This window comes from Oncorhynchus gorbuscha, linkage group LG17, assembly GCF_021184085.1.
Source record: "Oncorhynchus gorbuscha isolate QuinsamMale2020 ecotype Even-year linkage group LG17, OgorEven_v1.0, whole genome shotgun sequence".
NCBI lineage: Eukaryota > Metazoa > Chordata > Actinopteri > Salmoniformes > Salmonidae > Oncorhynchus > Oncorhynchus gorbuscha.
Genome location: NC_060189.1, coordinates 50,848,337 through 50,872,339, shown reverse-complemented (window position 1 = coordinate 50,872,339; position 24,003 = coordinate 50,848,337). Strand labels below are relative to the sequence as shown.

Genomic DNA, 24,003 nt, shown 5'->3' with positions numbered 1-24,003 from the left:
GAGCGCTTGTCATCAGTATCAGATTACGCACCGACACTTAAAAGACAGGCCTCCTCCATCCATCTCTCTCTCCTGTCCTCACCGTCGTTCTCACTTCTCATAGTTGACCACACCGTGGCATATTGAAACCACAGCCCTCTTCACTACTCTAACTCAGTCCAACATCACACATCCTTCTAAAACACATTGAATAACCATAGAATGTTTATTGTGCTTCGCTAACAGCAAATGGTTGTTTATGTGTGTGTGTGTGTGTGTGTGTGTGTGTGTGTGTGTGTGTGTGTGTGTGTGTGTGTGTGTGTGTGTGTGTGTGTGTGTGTGTGTGTGTGTGTGTGTGTGTGTGTGTGCGTGTGTGTGAATGAACTTTTTTTTTTTGTATATGTGTATATGACAGACAGCATTTAAGCCTTTAAGCCAGTCTGCACCAAAACACTCAAGACATGAAAAAGAGCATTTACTTACAATATTTAATTTTGTACTATTCTGGAAAACTACATTTCACAGTAGGCAAGGGGTTTTACCTGAGTTGTTCACAGCCTAAACCGACAGGCAGTGTCATGCACGTGTAGCTGGGAAATATAGTCATCACTGGTCAGGTTATGGGATTTTTGCACTGGGTTAAAATAATGAAATACGGTATTTTGCTTCCTAAGATAAGAGGGATAGTTTTACAATTCCTGGACAGAATATTTTTGAATACGTCGGTATTTATCTTCATACTTGCTTCATGTACTTTAAAATGTCATATAATTTGCGTGAGAGAAGAACAGAGGGCGGTAAAGGAGTTCACAACCCCTCTCCACACTTTGCCCTCTTTTCCCTCTCCATGTCCTTCCCTCTCTTTCTCTCTCTCTCCTCTCAGACGTGCCTCAGTCCGATCCTGAGTCAGAACTGGGTGGGGTCGAGGCCACCTCCGCCTCTTGTTCATCTGAACCCTGAGAGAGTGAGATGGAGAAAGAGAGAGGGTAAAAGAAGAGGCGTGAACATGAATAAACAAAACAACTGTCTGAAATGCCACACTTGTAGCAAAATGTTTTACATGTGAAGTACAGTGTGTGTGTGCATGGGGCGTGTGCATGTGTGTCCTCACCTTGCGTTTGCCCGTGCCACTGTCTGGACTCTGAGGAGCTCTCTTCGCTGGAGATGAACTCCCTGCTCTTAAAGCTGTCGTTTCCTGTCTCCCTCTCTCTCTCCCTCCACCAGACTTCACCTTCTTATTCTTCTCTTCACTCTTCCCTTCCTTCTTTTTCCTCACTCTGAACACGTGAAAAAGAGGAAGAGATTATATTCAAGACAGGATAAATAAGCAAACGTTCAGACACAAATACTTCAAATATGATGCACCTTTTGGTGTTATGATCAGCAAAACTCTTCCATGATAATCTATGACCCACACCCAGACTAAGCCTAGTCCTGAATTAATAAAGCATGCTCAATGGAGAATCTCAATTAGAAATGATTTCTCGTCTAGCAGTATGCTTAATCTGGGTCTGGGAAACCATCCCACGTTATATATACTTGTATATATTATATACAAGTAGTGCATCAATTGTATCTAAACTCTTAGAAAAAAACATTTTCTGGATAGAACCAAAAAGGGTTGTAGTGCGTTCTTCATTTTCATAGGTTGCACCTCCGTCACTCGGCGGTGACATAGTGGTGCCATAAAGTGGTGATAAACCCAGTCACTCTGGACAGAGGCTAACTACGGTTTAGTCTAAATTACACTACTGTGCCTGGAAATACAATGACATTGCTAAAGTAGTCAAATATTTAGTAGGAAACAACTTTGTCAGCATTATCATGTCGTTGTCACGCCCTGGCCTTAGTATTCTGTGTTTTATTTATTTTTGTGGTTAGGCCAGGGTGTGACATGGGTGATTATGTGTTTGTCTTGTCTAAGGGTTTTTGTAGATTGATGGGGTTGTGTTCAGTGTAGTATTCTAGGTAAGTCTATGGTTGCCTAGAGTGGTTCTCAATCAGAGGCAGGTGTTTATCGTTGTCTCTGATTGGGAACCATATTTAGGCAGCCATATTCTGTGGGTATTTCGTGGGTGATTGTGTTCCTGTCTCTGTGTTTTGCACAAGTTAGGACTGTATTGGGTTCTCCACGGTTTCTTATTTTGTATAGTTTTCATCTTTCATTAAAGATGTTTATAAATAACCATGCTGCATTTTGGTCCTCCTCTCCTTCCCAGGAAGAAAACTGTGACAGTCATCAAATGTACTTCACAGATTGCAATGTTGTCATTAGCTAGCAAAGTCTGTCAAAAATAGCTAGCAATGCTAACGTTAGTGAGCTAAAATCCGGTGGCCTCTCCTCAATCTTAGCTAGCTAGCTAACATTGTACTGTATCTAAAGTCAATCTGGTGACATCAGAATGATGACAAGGTTTTCCTACTAATTATTTGTCTCCTTTTGAATGTCATTGTATCGCTTTTTGTCATCAAGCTACACACAATACACTATACTGACCAAGCAAAAACAGGTTTTTAGAAAATGTTGCAAATGTATAAAATATAAAAAATGGAAATATTATATTTACATAAGTATTCAGACCCTTTACTCAGTATAATGTTGAAGCACCTTTGGCAGCGATTACAGCCTCTAGTCGTCTTGGGTACGATGCTACAAGCTTGGCACACCTGTATTTGGGGAGTTTCTCCCATTCTCCTCTGCAGATCCTCTCAAGCTCTGTCAGGTTGGATGGGGAGTGTCGTTGCACAGGTATTTTCAGGTCTCTCAAGATGTTCAATCGGGTTCAAGGACTTTCAGAGACTTGTCCCGAAGCCACTCCTGCTTTGTCTTGGCTGTGTGCTTAGGGTCGTTGTCCTGTTTTGAAGGTGAACCTTTGCCCCAGTTTGAGGTCCTGAGCACTGGAGCAGGTTTTCATCAAGGATCTTTGTACTTTGCCGTTCATCTTTATCTCGATCCTGACTAGTCTCCCAGTCCCTGCCGCTGAAAAACATCCCCACAGCATGATGCTGCCACCACCATACTTCAACGTAGGGATGGTGCCAGGTTTCCTCCAGACATGACGCTTGGCATTCAGGCCAAAGAGTTCAATTTTGGTTTCGTCAGAAAGAGTTCAATTTTGGTTTCGTCAGAGAATCTTGTTTCTCATGGTCTGAGAGTCCTTTGAGTGCCTTTTGGCAAACTCCAAGCGCGCTGCCTTTTTTTTAGGCTGCAACGTAACAAAATGTGGGAAAAGTGAAGGGGGTCTAAATACTTTCCGAATGCACTGTATGAAGCAAGCATAGAACCCTTTTTGGTTCTATCCAGATACTTTTTTTGTAAACAGTGTAGTATGTCGGTGTTTAACAGGGACATGATACTGAACTTTTTGGAGGGGGCAGAGGATCCTCTTCCACTCTCTCTGTACTCCCTCATAGTCCTTCTTCGCCTCCTCCACTTTCCCATTCCACTCCAGACAGACAGACGGACGGACGGACAGACAGACTGACAAGGGTAGAGGGAGAGAGAGAAAGGGAGAGACAAAAAGAGGGAGAGATAAAGAGAGGGAGAGACAAAGAGAGGGAGAGACAAAGAGAGGGAGAGACAAAGAGAGGGAGAGAGACAAAGAGAGGGAAGAGAGAGAGAGAATGAGAGAGAGAGAGAGAGAGAGAGAGAGAGAGAGAGACAAAGAGAGGGAGAGGAATTGGGCAGAGCAAAAGAAAGAGATAGTCAAAAGGTTAGAAATGAACTACATTTTTTATAATGAACTACATTTTTTTATTGAAAGGGAGAGCAAAAGAAAGACAAGAGGGAAGGATGAGAGGAGGACAATTGCAATAGTGGTATCTCTCTATTTCCCTCCCTCTCTCACACCTCTTTCTGCTCCACATCTCTCCAGCCCTCTTGGAGATCTCTGTGATGATATCCCAGGGTGCTCTGCTTTGATGCTATCGCGAATGGCGTTCAGCCACAGGAAATAGGTGCTCATTAGCCTCTTGGGGGCGCCACTGTCCTGAGAGAGAGGGAAGGAGGGAGAGGGGAAAAAAGAGAGGGAGGGAGAGAGGAAGGGAAGAGGAAGAAAAACAGAGGTGAAGAGAGAGAACATGCAAATAGGAAGGACAGAGAGGAAAGAGGAGGAGAGATGTTGAGAGATAGAAAGGAAGGGAGGAAAGAGGAGGAGAGATGTTGAGAGATAGAAAGGAAGGGAGGAAAGACAGGTTCATTTCAGATGAGCTACTCAATTTTACCTCTCCTCCCTCTTTCCCTCCATTCCTCCCTCCTTTACCTTGCGTGGTTTCCTCTCCTTCACCAGTTTGGCCTTCTTGGCTGGTCTCTTCTTCTTCTCTCTGTCACTGTCTCCCCCCTTAATTGTCTTATTGTCATACCCGAGAGAGGAGACAGAGAAAGAGAGAGAGTGTGAGAGAAAGAGAATGTGTGAGAGTGAAAGAAAGGAGGAGAGTCAGAGAGAGGGAGGCAGGATGAGAAGAGAGAGGGGGAAGTGAAAGAAAGGAGGCAGGTCAGAGAGAGGGAGGCAGGATGAGAAGAGAAAGGGGGAAGTGAAAGAAAGGAGGCGAGTCAGAGAGAGGGAGGCAGGATGAGAAGAGAAAGGGGGAAGTGAAAGAAAGGAGGCAGGTCAGAGAGAGGGAGGCAGGATGAGAAGAGAAAGGGGGAAGTGAAAGAAAGGAGGCAGGTCAGAGAGAGGGAGGCAGGATGAGAAGAGAGAGGGGGAAGTGAAAGAAAGGAGGCGTGTCAGAGAGAGGGAGGCAGGATGAGAAGAGAGAGGGGGAAGTGAAAGAAAGGAGGCAGGTCAGAGAGAGGGAGGCAGGATGAGAAGAGAGAGGGGGAAGTGAAAGAAAGGAGGCAGGTCAGAGAGAGGGAGGCAGGATGAGAAGAGAGAGGGGGAAGTGAAAGAAAGGAGGCGAGTCAGAGAGAGGGAGGCAGGATGAGAAGAGAGGGGGGAAGTGAAAGAAAGGAGGCAGGTCAGAGAGAGGGAGGCAGGATGAGAAGTGAGAGGGGGAAGTGAAAGAGATTGACTGATAAAAACATTGAAAAAATAAGTAAATATTATGGAGTGATGGATTGAAAACGAATACATACTCTTCCGTTATGTCATCATCCTCCTCTCCAGGGTTAAAAGACTCATCTGAAGACAAGACAAACAACTGTGATTGGCCCTGCCTCCTGTCACTCACCACTCTCACCCTGACTGACATCGTTTCAATTATTTGAGTTCCATTTCGTTCCTTTTTTTTTCTGTGATCCCAATATGCAGTTACTCTAGAGATAAATCAGGTCAAGCCCAAACTGTGTGATGTAGGAAGGAGTTGTAGTTTCCAACAGGCCAATATTCTACACTGTTTAGTACAGAAAACATAAATAACTACAATGACCATAATACTAAGGACAGACACCAAGAGGGAGAGAAGAGACAGAAGAATACATTGTCTTGTCATTTTGCTTTTCCCTCTGTTCATTTTCTTGTCCGGTCAGGACAGACACCGAGAGGGAGAGAAGAGACAGAAGAATGCACTATCAGTTGCTTCACAAGGTAATTTAAAACATACATGATATAAGTGATTGATAGTTGGTAGTAAAAGTATGGTCATAAAAGTATGACTTATTAACAATGAAGAACTACTAAAATAATGATTTTGTCAGACAGCATAGGCAGCAGCTTTATAGAAACGAGATGACTTGTAAATGAAATAATAAACTAATCAAATAAAACAAATGTAATATACACAACAACTGAAATATTTTATTAACGTTAAGTAATGTGAATAAATTATGGTTAATAAGTGATAAGCAGTAATGGGCAAACACTACCATCATGGGACTTTTATTCATTGTTTTATTCTCTGTTGTTACTTAGTTTAGTAAGTTACTTAGTTCAATCCACATAATGCATAGTGCTTTTAATATTTACAAAAATGATATAAACCGAAAACAGTGATTATTTTTTAATAATCAAACCGAAACTACATAAATAATCGCTCAGCAATATCTGTCACTCACTGTTCTCACCCTCTGATTGGCCCAGCCTCCTGTCACTCACTGCTTTCGCCTTCTTATTGGCCAAGCCTTCTGTCACTCACCGCTCTCTCCATGGGAGTCATCACTGTCATTGGCCTCCTCTCTGATCTTGCCCTCCTCTTTCATCCTCTCCAGGTAGACATCGTGCTGGTCCTCGTCTGAGTCCTCCAAGATGTCATCTTTACCCTTCATAACCTGACAGGACAAAAATACCCAGCAGTAACATAGTAAATACACAGTAGTATCATAGTAAATACATAGTAGTACTGTAGTAATACAAGGCAATATTATTCGTTGTAAAACGCAGACAACCCATGTAAAGATGCTAACTTACTTTGGGAAATATACACAGTGAACAAAATAGAAAATGTTGTCTCACTTACCAAGTTAGGTGTTACTTTGCTATACCATCAGTAATAACACACACAGATTTAGACTCCTCCCACCCCCACAATTCCATAAGAGAAAGGCAATGCAATTAACACCCCCAATCCTGATCATAACATTCTCCCAAATCACACGCCATGCAGTTTAAAACCAAACCCCCACCTCTGTACAGGACCAACCTTTTTCTACCGGACCACGACACAGAGAGACAGAGAGGACAGGTCAGTGGACGAAGGGATGAAAGAACATCTAATGAAAGAGGGAAATAGTGGAGTTTACAGGTGAGATGTTAACCTCTTTGAACCCTCTGTTCTGGATGCTGAGCTTCTCGGCGGTCACAAAGTCAAAACGCTTCCCATACTCCTCTAGGACGGAGAGGTTAGAAACAGAGAGAGAATGGAGTGAAAGACGAGACGTGACAAAGGTGTGTGTATGTAGAAGTGTATGTATGTGTGTGTGTGTGTGTGTATCCGTCACCTCTCGATGCTGCTGAAGGGTGAACTGGGTGCCCTGCTTGGTTTCGATCTCAAAGTCGAGGGAGCGCGTGGTGGTGGTGCCTCTGGCGACGTTAACACACCGACACCTGGATGGATGAAGAAGGAGTAGAGGAAGTAGACATTCACTTTGTCGTCCAACGTCCAGCAACAAAAAGGGGAAACTTGAATGTCCCATAAGGACAAATGACGGGCATACAGTACCTCCTGGGGAGCGCAGGTGCACGGGGGGGGGCTTGTGTATGTGGACGAAACCCCTCTACAGAGGATAGAGCAGGCCTGACCACGCTTTGTAGGAACACGTCATACACTGGGACTGCAGGGGAGAGAGTTAGAGTTGTATTTCAGAGTGGAAGGAGAGTGTGACAGAGACAGAGCAACATGAACGCTGGCTGTGCGCAGCAGTTGACCTGGCTGTCCGCAGCAGTTTCGCCTCTTTACTCCTGGAAGTTTGTGTGTGTGTGTGTGTGTGTGTGTGTGTGTGTGTGTGTGTGTGTGTGTGTGTGTGTGTGTGTGTGTGTGTGTGTGTGTGTGTGTGTGTGTGTGTGTGTGTGTGTGTGTGTGTGTGTGTGTGTGTAAACATGTATGTGTGTGTGTGTGTGTGTGTGTGTGTGTGTGTGTGTGTGTGTGTGTGTGTGTGTGTGTGTGTGTGTGTGTGTGTGTGTGTGTGTGTGTGTGTGTGTGTGTGTGTGTGTGTGTATGTAAACATGTGTGTGTGAGAGTGTTTACCCCAGGAAGTTTCCTGGCACGGTGATCTTCCTGTTGACCAGAGCCTTCATCACCCTGCTGACCATCTCATAGAGGGAACCTGACATGTTCTTACTGAGCTTCCCCCCATAATGCTTCTCCCTAGAGAGAAGAGAGAGGAGAGAGCGAGAGAGAGGGGAGAGAGAGAGGAGAGACAGAGCGAGAGAGAGGAGAGAGAGTAGAGCGAGAGGGGAGAGTGAGAGAGAGGGGAGAGAAAGAGAGGAGAGAGAGAGGAGAGAGAGAGGGGAGAGAGAGCGAGAGAGAGGGAGAGAGCGAGAGAGGAGAGCGAGAGCGAGAACAGAGAGAGAGCGAGGAGAGAGAGAGCGAGAGAGAGGAGAGAGAGAGGAGAGACAGAGCGAGAGAGAGGAGAGAGAGTAGAGCGAGAGGGAGAGTGAGAGAGAGGGGAGAGAAAGAGAGGAGAGAGAGAGAGAGGGGAGAGAAAGAGAGGAGAGAGAGAGAGGAGAGAGAGGGGAGAGAGCGAGAGAGGAGAGCGAGAGAGGAGAGCGAGAGCGAGAACAGAGAGAGAGCGAGGAGAGAGAGAGAGCGAGAGAGGGAGAGAGAGCGAGGACAGAGAGAGAGCGAGGAGAGAGAGAGAGAGGGAGGGGAGAGAGAGTGAGGACAGAGAGAGAGCAAGGAGAGAGAGAGAGAGGGAGAGAGAGAGCGAGGACAGAGAGAGCAAGAGAGGGGAGAGAGAGCGAGGACAGAGAGAGAGAGGGGAGAGAGAGAGAGCGAGGAGCGAGAGAGAGGGGAGAGAGAGAGAGGGGAGAGAGAGAGAGAGAGAGAGAGAGAGAGAGAGAGAGAGAGAGCGAGGACAGAGAGAGAGTGTGAGGACAGAGAGAGAGGGGAAGACAAACATAAATAAATTATACAAAAAGCATGAAATATAAACCTCAGTATTGTCACGCCTTGGTCATTGTATCTTGTGTTTTGTTATATGTTTGGGTAGGCCAGGGTGTGACATGGGTTTATATGTTGTATTTCGTATTGGGGTTGTATTAATTGGGAGTGTGTATTATTAGGGGTGTGTCTAGTTAGGCTTGGCTGCCTGAGGCGATTCCTAATTGGAGTCAGCTGATTCTCGTTGTCTCGGATTGGGAACCGTATTTAGGCAGCCTGAGTGCGCGTTGTATTTCGTGGGTGATTGTACCTGTCTTTGTGTTAGTCACCAGATAGGCTGTATTAGTTTTACTCGTTTGTTGTTTTCGTATTTTCAGTTATTTCATGTACCGCTATTTTCTTCATTAAAAGTCATGAGTAACCTACACGCTGCATTTCGGTCTGACTCTCTACAAACAACAGACGAAGTTCATTACAGAATCACCCACCACCATTCACAGACCGAGCAGCGTGTGAACTGGCAGGATCTGAAGGTGGACGTTATGGACAACAGAAGCAAGGAGTATACTACGTGGGAAGAAATCGACAGGTGGGCGGCCGACCCAGAGCGAGTGCAGGAGCCCGTCTGGGATTCCCTACAACAATGCGAAGAGGGCTATACACGGATGGAATCGAAAAGGAAAGCACGGCTATACAGAGCGAAAACCGTAGGTAACGGGGGAAAGCGCAGAGAGAGAGTGGCAGAGTCAGGAGTCAGACCTGAGCCTACTCTCCCTGTTAATTGTGAGGAGCAGCAATATGAGGACTTCTGGTCTTGGGAGATGATATTAGACGGAAAAGGACCCTGGGCGCAGCTGGGAGAATATCGCTGTCCCAAGGAGGAAATAGAAGTAGCTAAAGTGGAGAGGCGCGAGTATGAGGAGGCAGCACTGCGACGCGGTTGGAAACCGGAAAGTCGCCCCAAAAAAATTTATTGGGGGGGCTAAAAGGGAGAATAGTTATGCCAGGTAGGAAACCTGCGCATACTCCCTGTGCTCACCGTTGGGCTAGAGAGACCGGGCAGGCACCGTGTTATGCTATGGAGCGCACGGTGTTTCCAGTGCGGGTGCAGAGCCAGCTGCGACTCATACCAGCCCTTCCTATTGGCCGGGCTAGAGTGGGCATCGAGCCAGGTAAGATTGGGCAGGCTCGGTGCTCAAGAGCTCCAGTGCGCCTGCACGGTCCGGTCTATCCAGAGCCACCTCTACACACCAGTCCTCCGGTAGCAGCTCCCCGCACCAGGCTTCCTGTGCGTGTCCTCGCGCCAGTACCACCAGTTCCAGCACCACGCACCAGGCCTCCAGTGCGCCTCGCCTGTTCAGCACAGCCAGTGCTTTTCTCCCCTCCTGTGCTATCGGAGTCTCCAGCCTGTTTAGCGCAGCCAGAGCCTTTCTCCTCTCCTGTGCTGCCGGAGTCTCCTGTCTGTCCAGCGCCACCAGTGCTACCAGTCGGCCCAGCGCGTCCAGTGCGCCTCGCCTGTTCAGCGCAGCCAGAGCCTTTCTCCTCTCCTGCGCTGTTGGAGTCTCCCGCCTGTTTAGCGCAGCCAGAGCCTTTCTCCTCTCCTGCGCTGCCGGAGTCTCCTGTCTGTCCAGCGCCACCAGTGCTCCCAGTCGGCCCAGCGCGTCCAGTGAGCCTGTTCAGCACAGCCAGTGCTTCAGGAGTCTCCAGCCTGTTCAGCCAGAGCCTTTCTCCTCTCCTGCGCTGCCGGAGTCTCCTGTCTGCCCAGTGCTACCAGTCACCAGTCTGCTAGGATCCCTGTCTGCAGACCAGTGCCAGTCCGCCAGAAGTGCCAAGATCTTCTAGATCGGCCAGACAACCTTAATCATCCAGGTCCACCAGCCAGCCAGGATTTACCGGAGCCTACTACCTGCCTGAGCTTCCTCTCAGTACTGAAAGCTTCCTCTCAGCTTCCTCTCAGTACTGAGCTTCCTCTCAGTACTGGGCTCCCTCTCAGGCTTCCTCAGTACTGTACTGGGCTTCCTCTCTGTACTGGGCTCCCTCTCAGCTACCCCTCTGGGCTCCCTTCTCAGCTGCCCTTCTGTCCCGGCTGCCCTTCTCAGTGCCCTTCTGGGCTGCCCTTCTGTCCCGAGCTCCCCTCTGGAGCTGCCCCTCTGTCCCGAGCTCCCCTCGAGCTGCCCCTCAGTTATGTGGGGATCAGGGTGAGGACTATTAGGCCATGGTCGGCGGAGAAGGTGGATTATCCTAGGACGCGAAGGGGAGGAACTAGGACATTTATGGAGTGGGGTCAACGTCCCGAGCCAGAACCGCCACCATGGACAGACGCCCACCTGGACCCTCCCTATGTTCTTGAGGTGCGTCCCGGAGTCCGCACCTTAGGGGGGGGGGTTCTGTCACGCCTTGGTCATTGTATCTTGTGTTTTGTTATATGTTTGGGTAGGCCAGGGTGTGACATGGGTTTATATGTTGTATTTCGTATTGGGGTTGTATTAATTGGGAGTGTGTATTATTAGGGGTGTGTCTAGTTAGGCTTGGCTGCCTGAGGCGATTCCTAATTGGAGTCAGCTGATTCTCATTGTCTCTGATTGGGAACCGTATTTAGGCAGCCTGAGTGCGCGTTGTATTTCGTGGGTGATTGTACCTGTCTTTGTGTTAGTCACCAGATAGGCTGTATTAGTTTCACTCGTTTGTTGTTTTAGTATTTTCAGTTATTTCATGTACCGCTATTTTCTTCATTAAAAGTCATGAGTAACCTACACGCTGCATTTCGGTCTGACTCTCTACAAACAACAGACGAAGTTCATTACAAGTATCTAATCTGATCGATTTCTTCTAACATTTACCATTCCTTCTCCAAACACTTAGAAATCAAATCCACTTTTATTTGTCACATGCGCCAAATACAACAGGTGTAGACTTTACCGTGAAATGATTACTTACAAGCCCTTAACCAACAATGCATTGTTCAGAAAATAGAGTTAAGAAAATATTGACTAAATAAACTAAAGTAGACAAAACAGAAGTTACACAATAATATAACAACAATGAGGCTATGTACAGGGGGTACCAGTATAATATCGCTCTCTTCCTCTCTAATACTCACAGTCTCTCTCTCTCTTTCGCTCTCTCTCTCTCTCTCTCTCTCTCACTCTGTCATGTTGAGGGAAAGGCTGAGGTCCTCCTCCTTGGAGAAGAGCAGGATGAGAAAGTGGTAACGTGTCTGCCCCTGTTTAATGGGTGGGTCTAGACTGAATCTACAGAGAGAGAGAGGGGGGTACGTGGGTGGGCGGGAGGGAGGGAGGGGGGGAGTTAGGGAGAAGGTGAGAGGGAGACACAGACAGACGTTTGTATTCAAATTGTATACAATCTTGAGGTCTTACGTATGATGACTATTGAAACACGCACCAGAAGTACATCTGCCTGTCCTTGTGTGGCAGCAGGAAGAGACGTAGCACAGTGGTGTAGGGGATCTTATAGTCAAATGTCTTACCATGGAGGAAGCTCGGGTAGATATCATACCAGCGAGAGAGCGAGAGAGATACAAAGTCAATGGTAGGCTTCGAGGGGACTCCTGTGGTAGGTACACCTATAGCTTATCTCTTGGCAGTAATAATGTGGACTACTTATCACTGACCTCAACCCAGAGTCTCTCAGAGCGTTCACAGTCAGCCCACTGACACCCTTATCAGATCACAGCAAAATCACAGTCTACTTGAACAGAACAGTACTCAATCATGAGGCATGAATAAGAACTGAATAATATTAAGACATGCAATGGATGGAAGGCATGTAGTGTGGAAACCTACGGAAAAACAATTAGGCAGCAACAAATTCAATCCCTTTTAGACAACTTCCTGGACAAAACATTCCACTGTAATTGTAAACTTGGCGCAAGAAAATCTAAACAGTATATTTGACCTCTCAATTTCAAACAGAAAAGCAAAGAAAATGAACAGCAATGACAAATGGTTTGATGAAGAATGCAAAAACCTATTAAAGAAATTGAGAAACCCGTTCAACCAAAAACATAGAGACCAGAAAACCTAAATCTACACCTTCACTATGGTGAATCACTAAAACAATACAGAAATACACTACGGAAAAAGAAGCAATAGCATGTCAGAAATCAGCTCAATGTAATTGAAGGATCCATAGACTAACCACTTCTGGGAAAATTGGAAAACTCTAAACAAACAACAACATGAAGAGTTATCTATCAAAAATGGAGATGTATGGGTAAACCACTTTTGGCCCTATAACAAAGAACAAATAGCAAAAACACATTAATGATCAAATACAAATCTTAGAATCAACTATTAAAGAGTCCCAGAACCCTCTGGATTCTCCAATGACATTGAATGAACTACAGGACAAAATACATACCCTCCAACCCAAAAAGGCCTGTGGTGTTGATGGTATCCTCAATTAAATTATAACATATACAGACAACAAATTCAAATTGGCTATACTTAAACTCTTTAACATCATCCTTAGCTCTGGCATCTTCCCCAATATTTGGAACCAAGGACTGATCACCCCAATCCACAAATGTGGAGACAAATTACAGTGGGATATGCATCAACAGCAACCTTGGGAAAATCCTCTGCATTATCATTAACAGCAGAATTGTACATTTCCTCAGTAAAAACAATATACAGCAAATGTCAAATTGGCTTTTTACCAAATTACCGTACGAAAGACCATGTATTCCCCCCGCACACTCTAACTGACACACAAACAAACTAAAACTAAGGCAAAGTCTTCTCGTGCTTTGCTGATTTCAAAGAAGCTTTTGACTTAATCTGGAATGAGGGTCCATTCAAATTGATGGAAAGTCGAGTTGGGGGAAAAACATCCAACATTACTAAATCCAAACAACAAGTGTGCGGTTAAAATGAGCAAAAACACACACATTTCTTTCCACAGGGTCGTGGGGTGAGACAGGGATGCAGCGGCACAAGAACAGTCTGCAGTACCTGGCCTAACCCTACTAGACTCTGAAGTCAAATGTCTACTGTTTGCTGATGCTCTGGTGCTTCTGTCACCAACCAAGGAGGGCCTACAGCAGCACCTAGATCTTCTGCACAGATTCTGCCAGACCTGGGCCCTGACAGTAAATCTCAGTAAAACAAAAATAATGGTGTTCCAAAAAAGGTCCAGTTGCCAGGACCACATATACAAATTCCATCTCGATACCGTTGCCTTAGATACCGCTGCCCTAGATACCATTGCCCTAGATACCGTTGCCCTAGATACCGTTGCCCTAGATACCGTTGCACACAAAAACTACACATACCTCGGCCCATCAGCGCCACAGGTAACTTCCACAAAGATGTGAACGAGCTGAGATACAATGCAAGAAGGGCCTTCTATGCCATCAAAAGGAACATATAATTTGACAAAACAATTAGGATCTGCTAAAAAAAAATCAGTCACGGAACCCATTGTCCTTTATGATTGTGAGGTGTGGGGTCTGCTCACCAACTAAGAATTCACAAAATGGGACAAACTCCATATTGAGACTCTGCGTGTAGAATTGTGCAAAAATATCCTCTGTGTTCAAAGTAAAACACCAAATAATACATGCAGAGCAGAATTAGGCCGATACCCGCTAATTATCAAAATCAAGGAAAGAACCATTAAATTCTACAACTACCTAAAAGGAAGTGATTCCCAAACCTTCCATAACAAAGCCATCACCTACAGAGAGATGAACCTGGAGAAGAGTCCCCTAAACAAGCTGGTCCTGGGGCTCTGTTCACAAACACAAAAAGACCACACAGAGCCCCAGGACAGCAACACAATTAAACCCAACCAAATCGTGAGAAAACAAAAAGATAATTACTTGACACATTGGAAACTTTTTACAAAAAACAGAGCAAACTAGAATGCTATTTGGCTCTAAACAGAGAGTACACTGTGGCAGAATACCTGACCACTGTGACTGACCCAAAAATAAGGAAAGCTTTAACAATGTACAGACTCAGTGAGCATAGCCTTGTTATTGAGAAAGGCCGCCGTAGGCAGACCTGGCTCTCAAGATAAGACAGGCTACAGTGGGGCAAAACAGTATTTAGTCAGCCACCAATTGTGCAGGTTCTCCTACTTAAAACGATGAGAGAGGCCTGTAATTTTCATCATAGGTACACTTCAACTATGACAGACAAAATTAGAAAAAAAATCCAGAAAATCAAATTGTAGGATTTTTAATGAATTTATTTGCAAATTATGGTGGAAAATAAGTATTTGGTCACCTACAAACAAGCAAGATGTCTGGCTCTCACAGACCTGTAACTTATTCTTTAAGAGGCTCCTCTGTCCTCCACTCATTACCTGTATTAATGGCACCTGTTTGAACTTGTTATCAGTATAAAAGACACCTGTCCACAACCTCAAACAGTCACACTCCAAACTCCACTATGGCCAAGACCAAAGAGCTGTCAAAGGACACCAGAAACAAAATTGTAGACCTGCACCAGGCTAGGAAGACTGAATCTGCAATAGGTAAGCAGCTTGGTTTGAAGAAATCAACTGTGGGAGCAATTATTCGAAAATGGAAGACATACAAGACCACTGATAATCTCCCTCGATCTGGGGATCTCACCCCGTGGGGTCAAAATGATCACAAGAACGGTGAGCAAAAATCCCAGAACCACACGGGGGGACCTAGTGTTGGGAAATTATGATTAAATGACTGAACAAATAATTTGAAATGGAATTGTAACTAAGTCAACTTATACTCTGTTTTATTATATCTGATTAACAATATGAGTTCATAAGAAGGGATTGTGTGACACGGACAAGGAGTAATTAAAGTTAATGAACACCATTCCAACTAGGAAGAAACTAATGGGTTGGGGACTGTGTAAACAAATAATGTCGTTAACCTAACGTTGAACCTACAGAAACTTAGCTCTGGGGTTTTTAGATAAGGCAGTGAGTGCATTCCTGGGTTTTCTGTTAATTAAAACTGTCAGCTCAGTGGTGATCGATAATGTTGAGGGGTCAAAAGTTATCTGGGAGTGTGTTAGTAAGTTAGAATGAACTTTTCACCTCACTTTGTCCCGTTCGAGAGGAGGGGATTCTGTTACAGCAATGAAATTACATCATGATCTGTATATAAACTGCTGCACGTGATTAAGTGGGAGCGCGCTCCGAGAATAAATTCTATTACCTATTATTGAGAGACTGGTCTGCGTCTATTTAATGCAAACAAGAAATCTTAGAAATTTTCATAAAATAGATTAAGGGATTTCAATTGATGAATAATTAAATTACAGTAACACCTAGTGAATGACCTGCAGAGAGCTGGGATCAAAGTAACAAAGCCTACCATCAGTAACACACTACGCCGCCAGGGACTCAAATCCTGCAGTGCCAGACGTGTCCCCCTGCTTAAGTCAGTATATGTCCAGGCCCATCTGATGTTTGCTAGAGAGCAGTTGGATGATCCAGAAGAAGATTGGGAGAATGTCATATGGTCAGATGAAACCGAAACAGAACTTTTTGGTAAAATCTCAACTCGTCGTGTTTGGAGGACAAAGAATGCTGAGTTGCATCCAAAGAACACCATACCTACTGTGAAGCATGGGGGTGGAAACATCATGCTTTGAGGCTGTTTTTCTGCAAAGGGACCAGGACGACTGATCCGTGTAAAGGAAAGAATGAATGGGGCCATGTATCGTGAGATTTTGAGTGAAAACCACCTTCCATCAGCAAGGGCATTGAAGATGAAACGTGGCTGGGTCTTTCAGCATGACAATGATCCCAAACACACCGCCCGAAAATCTTTGGAGGGAGTTGAAAGTCCATGTTGCCCAGCAACAGCCCCAAAACATCACTGCTCTAGAGGAGATCTGCATGAAGGAATGGGCCAAAATACCAGCAACAGTGTGTGAAAACCTTGTGAAGACTTACAGAAAATGTTTGACCTCTGTCATTGCCAACAAAGGGTATATAACAAAGTATTGAGAACCTTTTGTTATTGTCCAAATACTTATTTTCAACCATAATTTGCAAATAAATTCATTAAAAATTTCTCATTTTGTCTGTCATAGTTGAGGTGTACCTATGATGAAAATTACAGGCCTCTCTCATCTTTTTAAGTGGGAGAACTTGCACAATTGGTGGCTGACTAAATACTTTTTGCCCCACTGTATGTGCACATTGCCCACAAAATGAGGTGGAATCTGAGCTGCACTTCCTAACCTCCTGCCAAATGTATGCCCATATTATAGACACATATTTACCTAAGATTACACAGAGCCATAAAGAATTTGAAAACAAACACAATTTTGATAAACTCTCTTGGGTCGACCCGGGACGCATGCGTCCCATCTAGACATCTGGCAATGCAAATGCGCTACGCTAAATGCTAATAGCACTCGTTAAAACTCAAACTTTCATTAAAACACACATGCAGGGTACTGAATTAAAGCTACACTCGTTGTGAATCCAGCCAACAAGTCAGATTTTTTAAATGCTTTTCGGCGAAAGCATGAGAAGCTATTATCTGATAGCATGCAACACCCCAAAAGACCAGCAGGGGACGTAAACAAAATAATTAGCATAGTCGGCGCTACACAAAACGCAGAAATAAAACATTCATTACCTTTGACGATCTTCTTTGTTGGCACTCCTAGATGTCCCATAAACATCACTATTGGGTCTTTTTTTCGATTAAATCGGTCCATATATAGTCTAGATATCAATCTATGAAGACTGTGTGATCAAGGAAAAAACTGCGTTTTATAACGCAACATCATTTTTTTTAAATGAAAAAAGTTGACGATAAACTTTCAGAAAACACTTCGAAATACTTTTGTAATGCAACTTTAAGTATTAGTAAACGTTAATAATCTATCAAATTGATCACGGGCGATGTATATTCAATAGCTCGACGTCTTCACATCATGTTCAGAAATTTCTACTCAAAAACATCCGGTCGGAGACCGGAGGAAATGGGCTGTCTCTTCTTCGTTTGACCAAGAAACAAAGCCTAGGCAATTGACAAGACTGGTGACATCGTGTGGAAGCTGTAGGAATTGCAATCTCGGCTCCAGGTAATGTGGTTTCCATTCAACAATACATACAAGTGGCGCATTGATATATTTTCCAATTTTCAGTGATCAGATTTTCCTGGGCTTTTCGATGAAACGCACGTTCTTTTATAGTCACAGCCGTGATTTAACCAGTTTTAGAAACGTCTGAGTGCTTTCTATCCACACAGACTAATCATATGCATATACTATATTCCATGAGTATGAGTAGTAGTAGTAGTAGTAGTAGTAGGCATGAGTAGCAGGGCGCTGAAATGTTGCGCGATTTTTAACAGAATGTTCGAAAAAGTAGGGGGTAGGATTAACAGGTTAAAGTTTTCTGAATATGGGACTAAAATGGGAGTCTATACCAGACTTTGACAAACACTGCCATTCATTTGTTATGACCTCTGCTGCTAAACACAAAATACATTACAACTTAAAGAATATTTCAGTGAGTGTGGGTATTTGCTTTCAAGTCTATACCAGACACACGCTCACACACAGCCCCCCCCACCTCCACGGGTTTTGTCGGTGCCCCAGTTCCAACCCCCTTTCACACAATTCTTTCTCTGGCAGCTCCACTTTGTAGTGGGCTTTGAAGTACTCAGATATCTTCTCAAATTCCTAGAGAGAAGGATGTAGAGAGAGAAGACAATGTTTATTTTCCATGCTGATTTTTCTGTTTCATATTATTCTATACTCCTCTCTGATCTCGTTCCTACTCCAAACTCACTCTTTACTCTCTTTTCATTCCCATTCTTTCCTCTTTCCACCTCTTTCCTCCCTGTTCTCATGTTTTCTCTCCTCCATCATCCATACCTCCCTCCCCTTCATCCTTCCCTCCATCTCTGTCTCACCTCAACGATATCTCCCTCCCTCCCCCTCCCTCTCCTCCTACCCTCCGTCCTTTTTTCCTCTCCTCCACCCCTTTCCTCCCCTCACTTCTCCTCTACCCTCCTCACCCCCCCCCCTTCCCCCATCCCTCTGGTCACTGTGTCTCTGAAGCCGTCATATTTGTAGATGTGCCCAGTGCTGGTGGTCAACTTGATGCCCTGTCCCAGACATACACGTCTCCACTGGGCCTGAGACAGTTCCACAGATGGGATGCTGTCCACCTTCCCTGTCTTACTGCTGTTATACACCACACTCTGTCTACCGAACCGCAGACGGCAGTCATTCTGGGGAAAACACAGTAAACTGTGTTGACATACAGTTGAAGCCGGAAGTTTACGTACATACACCTTAGCTAAATACATCTCAACTCAATTTTCACAATTCCTGACATTTAATCTTAAATGTAAGTAAACATTCCCTGTCTTAGGTCAGTTAGGATCACCACTTCAATATGAAATGTCAGAATAATAGTAGAGAGAATGATTTGTTTCAGCTTTTATATCTTTCATCACATTCCCAGTGGGTCATAAATTTACATACACTCAATTAGTATTTGGTAGCATTGCCTTTAAATAGTTTAACTTGGGTCAAACGTTTTGGGTAGCCTTCCACAAGCTTCCCACAATAAGTTGGGTGAATTGTGGCCCATTCCTCCTAACAGAGCTGGTGTAACTGAGTCAGGTTTGTATGCCTCCTTGCTCGCACACTTTTTCAGTTCTGCCCACAAAGGGCTTTGTGATGGCCAGTCCAATACTTTGACTTTGTTGTCCTTAAGCCATTTTGCCACAACTTTGGAAGCATGCTTGGGGATCATTGTCCATTTGGAAGACCCATTTGGGACCAAGCTTTAACTTCCTGACTGATGTCTTGAGATGTTGCTTCAATATATTCACACAATTTTCCATCCTCATGATGCCATCTACTGTGAAGTGCACTAGTCCCCCCTGCAGCAAAGCAATCCCACAACATGATGCTGCCACCGCGTGCTTCACGGTTGGGATAGTGTTCTGCGGCTTGCAAGCCTCACCCTTTTTCCTCCAAAAATAACTATGGTCATTATGGCCAAACAGTTCTATTTTTGTTTCATCAGACAGAGGACATTTCTCCAAAAAGTAAGATCTTTGTCCTCATGTGCAGTTGTAAACCGTAGTCTGGCTTTTTTATGGTGGTTTTGGAGTGGTTGCTTCTTCCTGAGCGGCCCTTCAGGTTATGTCAATATAGGACTCGTTTTACTGTGGATATAGATACTTTTGTAACTGTTTCCTCCAGCATCTTCACGAGGTCCTTTGCTGTTCTGGGATTGATTTGCACTTTTCGCACAAAAGTACTTTCATCTCTAGGAGACAGAACGCATCTCCTTCCTGAGCACTATGATGGCTGCGTGGTCCCATGGTGTTTATACTTGTGTACTATTGTTTGTACAGATGAACATGGTACTTTAATGCATTTGGAAATTGCTCCCAAGGATGGACCAGACTTGTGGAGGTCCACAATTTTCTTTCTGAGGTCTTGGCTGATTTATTTTGATTTTCCCATGATGTCAAGCAAAGAGGCATTGAGTTTGAAGGTAGGCCCTGAAATACATCCACAGCTACACCTCCAATTGACTCAAATGATGTCAATTAGTGTCAATGCACGGGGCACGCTTCTTCACAAAATTGGATCTCAGGAGTGCATACAATCTGGTGCGTATTCGGCAGGGTGATGAGTGGAAGACGGCATTTAGCACCACCTCAGGTCATTATGAGTACCGTGTCATGCCATATGGGTTGATGAATGCTCCATCAGTCTTACAATCATTTGTAGATGAGATCTTCAGGGACCTGCACGGGCAGGGTGTAGTGGTGTATATCGATGATATCCTGATATACTCCGCTGCACGCGCCGAGCATATGTCCCTGGTGTGCAAAGTGCTTGGTCACCTGTTGGAGCATGATCTATATGTCAAGGCTGAGAAATGCTTGTTCTTTCACCAATCCATCTCCTTCCTAGGGCATCGAAATGGAGAGCGACCGCATTACAGCCGTGCGAAATTGGCCGACTCCAACCACGGTTAAGGAGGTGCAGCGTTTTTTAGGGTTTGCCAATTAGTACCGGAGGTTTATCCGGGGTTTTGGTCAGGTGGCTGCTCCCATTACCTCACTGCTAAAGGGGGGCCCAGTGCACTTGCAGTGGTCGGTTGAGGCGAACTGGGCTTTTAAGAACCCAAAGACTCTGTTTACCTCGGTTCCTGTGTTGGCTCATCCGGATCCCTCTTCGCCATTTATAGTGGAGGTGGACGCATCCGAAGCTGGTATAGGAGCAGTGCTCTCTCAGCGTTCGGGTACGTTCGGGAAACAATGATGTGGGGGACAGGGAGCTGTTAGCTTTTGTAAAAGCCTTGAAGACATGGAGGTATTGGCTTGAGGGGGCTAAACACCCTTTTCTCATCTGGACTTACCATCGCAATCTGGAGTACATCCGGCAAGCGAGGAGACTGAATCCTCGTCAGGCAAGGTGGGCAATGTTTTTCACTTGTTTTATGTTTACCCTCTCTTACAGAACAGGCTCCCAGAAGGTTAAGGCAGACACATTGTCCCGGCTCTATGACACAGAGGAGCGGTCCTTGGATCCCACTCCCATACTCCCAGCTTCGTGTTTGGTGGCGCCAGTAGTGTGGGAGCTGGACGCGGACATTGAGCAGGCGTCACGTGCAGAGCCCTCTCCCCTTAAGCTGGTCGTCTGTACGTTCCGTCTGCTGTCTGCGACCGAATGACCTATTGGGCCCACACGTCATCCTCCTCTGGTCATCCTGGGATAGGTTGGATGATGCGCTGTCTTGATGGGAGGTACTGGTGGCCCAATTTAGCTAAGGACGTGAAGATTTATGCTCCCTCCTGCTCGGTGTGCGCCCAGTGCAAGGCTCCTAGACACCTGCCCAGAGGTAAGCTACAACCTTTACCCATTCCACAACGGCCGTGGTCGCACCTGTCGATGAATTTTTAAAAACTGATCTTCCGCCTTCACAGGGTAACACCACGATCCTGGTCGTTGTGGATCGGTTTTCTAAGTCGTGTCGTCTCCTCCTTTTGCCTGGTCTCCCTACAGCCTTACAAACTGCGGAGGCCCTGTTTACACACGTTTTCCCGGCACTATGGGGTGCCTGAGGATATAGTGTCTGATCGGGGTCCCCAGTTCACATCAAGGGTCTGGAAGGCGCTCATGGAACGTCTGGGGGTCTCGGTTAGTCTTACCTCAGGTTTTCACCCCAAGAGTAATGGGCAGGTGGAGAGAGTTAACCAGGATGTGGGTAGGTTTCTGCGGTCTTATTGCCAGGACCAGCCGGAGGAGTGGGCGAAGTTCGTGCCCTGGGCAGAGGTGGCCCAGAACTCGCTACATCACTCCTCCACTAACCTTTCTCCCTTTCAATGTGTATTAGGGTATCAGCTGGTTTTGGCTCCTTGGCATCAGAGTCAGACCGAGGCTCCTCGGGTGGACAATTGGTTTCGGCTCGCTGAGGAAACCTGGGAGGCAGCCTACGTCCACCTTCAGCGCGCCAGAAGGTTGGCGCAGACCGTCACCGCAGTGAGGCCCCGGTGTTCGCACCAGGGGACAGGGTCTGGCTCTTTTTTTTATTCGATTTTTTTTACCCCTTTTTTCTCCCCAATTTCGTGGTATCCAATTGTTGTAGTAGCTACTATCTTGTCTCATCGCTACAACTCCCGTACGGGCTCGGGAGAGACGAAGGTTGAAAGTCATGCGTCCTCCGATACACAACCCAACCAGCCGTACTGCTTCTTAACACAGCGCGCATCCAACCCGGAAGCCAACCGCACTAATGTGTCGGAGGGTACACCGTGCACCTGGCAACCTTGGTTAGCGCGCACTGTCCCCGGCCCGCCACAGGAGTTGCTGGTGCGCGATGAGGCAAGGACATCCCTACCGACCAAGCCCTCCCTAACCCGGACGACGCTAGGCCAATTGTGCGACGCCCCACGGACCTCCCGGTCGCGGCCGGTTACGACAGAGCCTGGGCACGAACCCAGGGACTCTGATGGCACAGCTGGCGCTGCAGTACAGCGCCCTTAACCACTGCGCCACCCGGGAGGCAGGGTCTGGCTCTTGACCCGAAACATGCCCCTCCGCCTGCCCTGCCGGAAGCTGGGTCCGTGGTTTGTGGGGCCGTTTAAAGTCCTGAGGAGAGTGAACGAGGTATGTTATAGGTTACAACTGCCCACTAAATACCGTATTAACCCCTCGTTCCATGTGTCTCTCCTCAGGCCGGTGGTGGCTGGCCCGCTCCAGGAGGCTGAAGTGCGTGATGTTCCTCCGCCTCCTCTAGACATTGAGGGGGTCCCGGCGTACTCTGTTCGATCCATATTGGATTCGAGACGTCGGGCGAGGGGCCTTCAGTACCTCGTGGACTGGGAGGGGTACGGGCCGAAGCAGAGATGCTGGGTTCCGGTGAAGGACGTGTTAGATCCTTCCATTTTAAAATAATTCCACTGTCTCCATCCGGATCGCTCTCCGGGTCGTCCCTGAGGCCGGCGTCCGGGGGGGTGGGGGTACTGTCACGACTTCTACCGAAGTCGTTGCCTCTTCTTGTTCGGGTGGTGCTCGGCTGTCGACGTCACCGGTCTTCTATTGGTTTTGTCTTGTCTTCCTACACACCTGGTTTCAATCCCATTCATTACCTGTTGTGTATTTAACCCTCTGTTTTTCCTCATGTCTTTGTCAGAGATTGTTTTATTTCAGTGTTGTTTATGTTTGTATAGGTGTGCGACGGGTCCTTGTACCCATGTTTATCATGTATGTATATTTAGTGTTTGGAGCATGTTTAGTGGACATATATTAAAAGGACTCCATTACACTCGTTTTACTCTCCTGTGCCTGACTTCCCTGCCACCCATACACACGACTCTGACGATTAGCCTATCAAAACCTTCTAAAGCCATGGCATCATTTTCTGGAATTTTCCAAGCTGTTTAAAGGAACAGTCAACTTAGTGTATGTAAACTTCTGACCCACTGGAATTGTGATACAGTGAATTATAAGTTAAATAATCTGTCTGTAAACAATTGTTGTAAAAATTACTTTTGTCATGCACAAAGTAGATGTCCTAACCGACTTGCCAAAACTATAGTTTGTTAACAAGAAATGTGTGGAGTGGTTGAGAAATTATTTTGAATGACTCCAACATAAGTGCATGTAAACGTCTGACTTCAACTGTACATATACTGTATAGAAACACCTGAAGTAAACATAGACAAACACACATTTAGAAAAGTTGGTCATAGTTTTTAACTGTTGACTTGTTACTGCATTGTCAGATATCTGTTGCTGTGCAGAAACACACACAGACAGTCTCTCCTCGAGTCCTTTCTCCCTATTTCTCTCACACACACACATGCACAAACACGCACGTGCATGCACACACACACACACTCCCCCATGACCCATTGACCTCCTGGTAAATGTCACTGACCTCCAGTGGGTCGCCCATGGCAGCTATTCCTCTGGTCCTCAGGAGCCACTGTGCCTCTAATACCACACACAGAGAGAGGACAACCGTCTCTCTTCATTATACTGGTCCTCTAGCTCAATTGGTAAAGCATGGGGCTTGCAATGCCAGGGCGGT

General features: G+C 45.8%; 1 protein-coding gene and 1 long non-coding RNA gene across 2 annotated transcripts; both read right to left on the bottom strand.

Moving 5' to 3' along the window:
* Positions 1-448: 448 nt before the first annotated feature.
* On the bottom strand, positions 449-12,493 carry LOC124002036. The gene is made up of 11 exons (XR_006832904.1): positions 11,857-12,493; positions 11,601-11,705; positions 7,600-7,719; positions 7,075-7,186; positions 6,052-6,959; positions 5,054-5,099; positions 4,242-4,328; positions 3,830-3,968; positions 3,342-3,460; positions 1,091-1,256; positions 449-935 (listed from the first exon to the last, which is right to left on the bottom strand). It is a non-coding gene; the product is annotated as an uncharacterized LOC124002036 (long non-coding RNA).
* A 5,476-nt stretch (positions 12,494-17,969) lies between these two features.
* On the bottom strand, positions 17,970-23,868 carry LOC124001438 (FACT complex subunit SSRP1-like). Its single transcript, XM_046308169.1, has 3 exons — positions 23,809-23,868; positions 18,485-18,670; positions 17,970-18,116 (listed from the first exon to the last, which is right to left on the bottom strand). The coding sequence occupies exons 1-3, from the start codon at positions 23,866-23,868 to the stop codon at positions 17,970-17,972; spliced, it is 393 nt and encodes a 130-aa protein (XP_046164125.1).
* Positions 23,869-24,003: the final 135 nt, after the last annotated feature.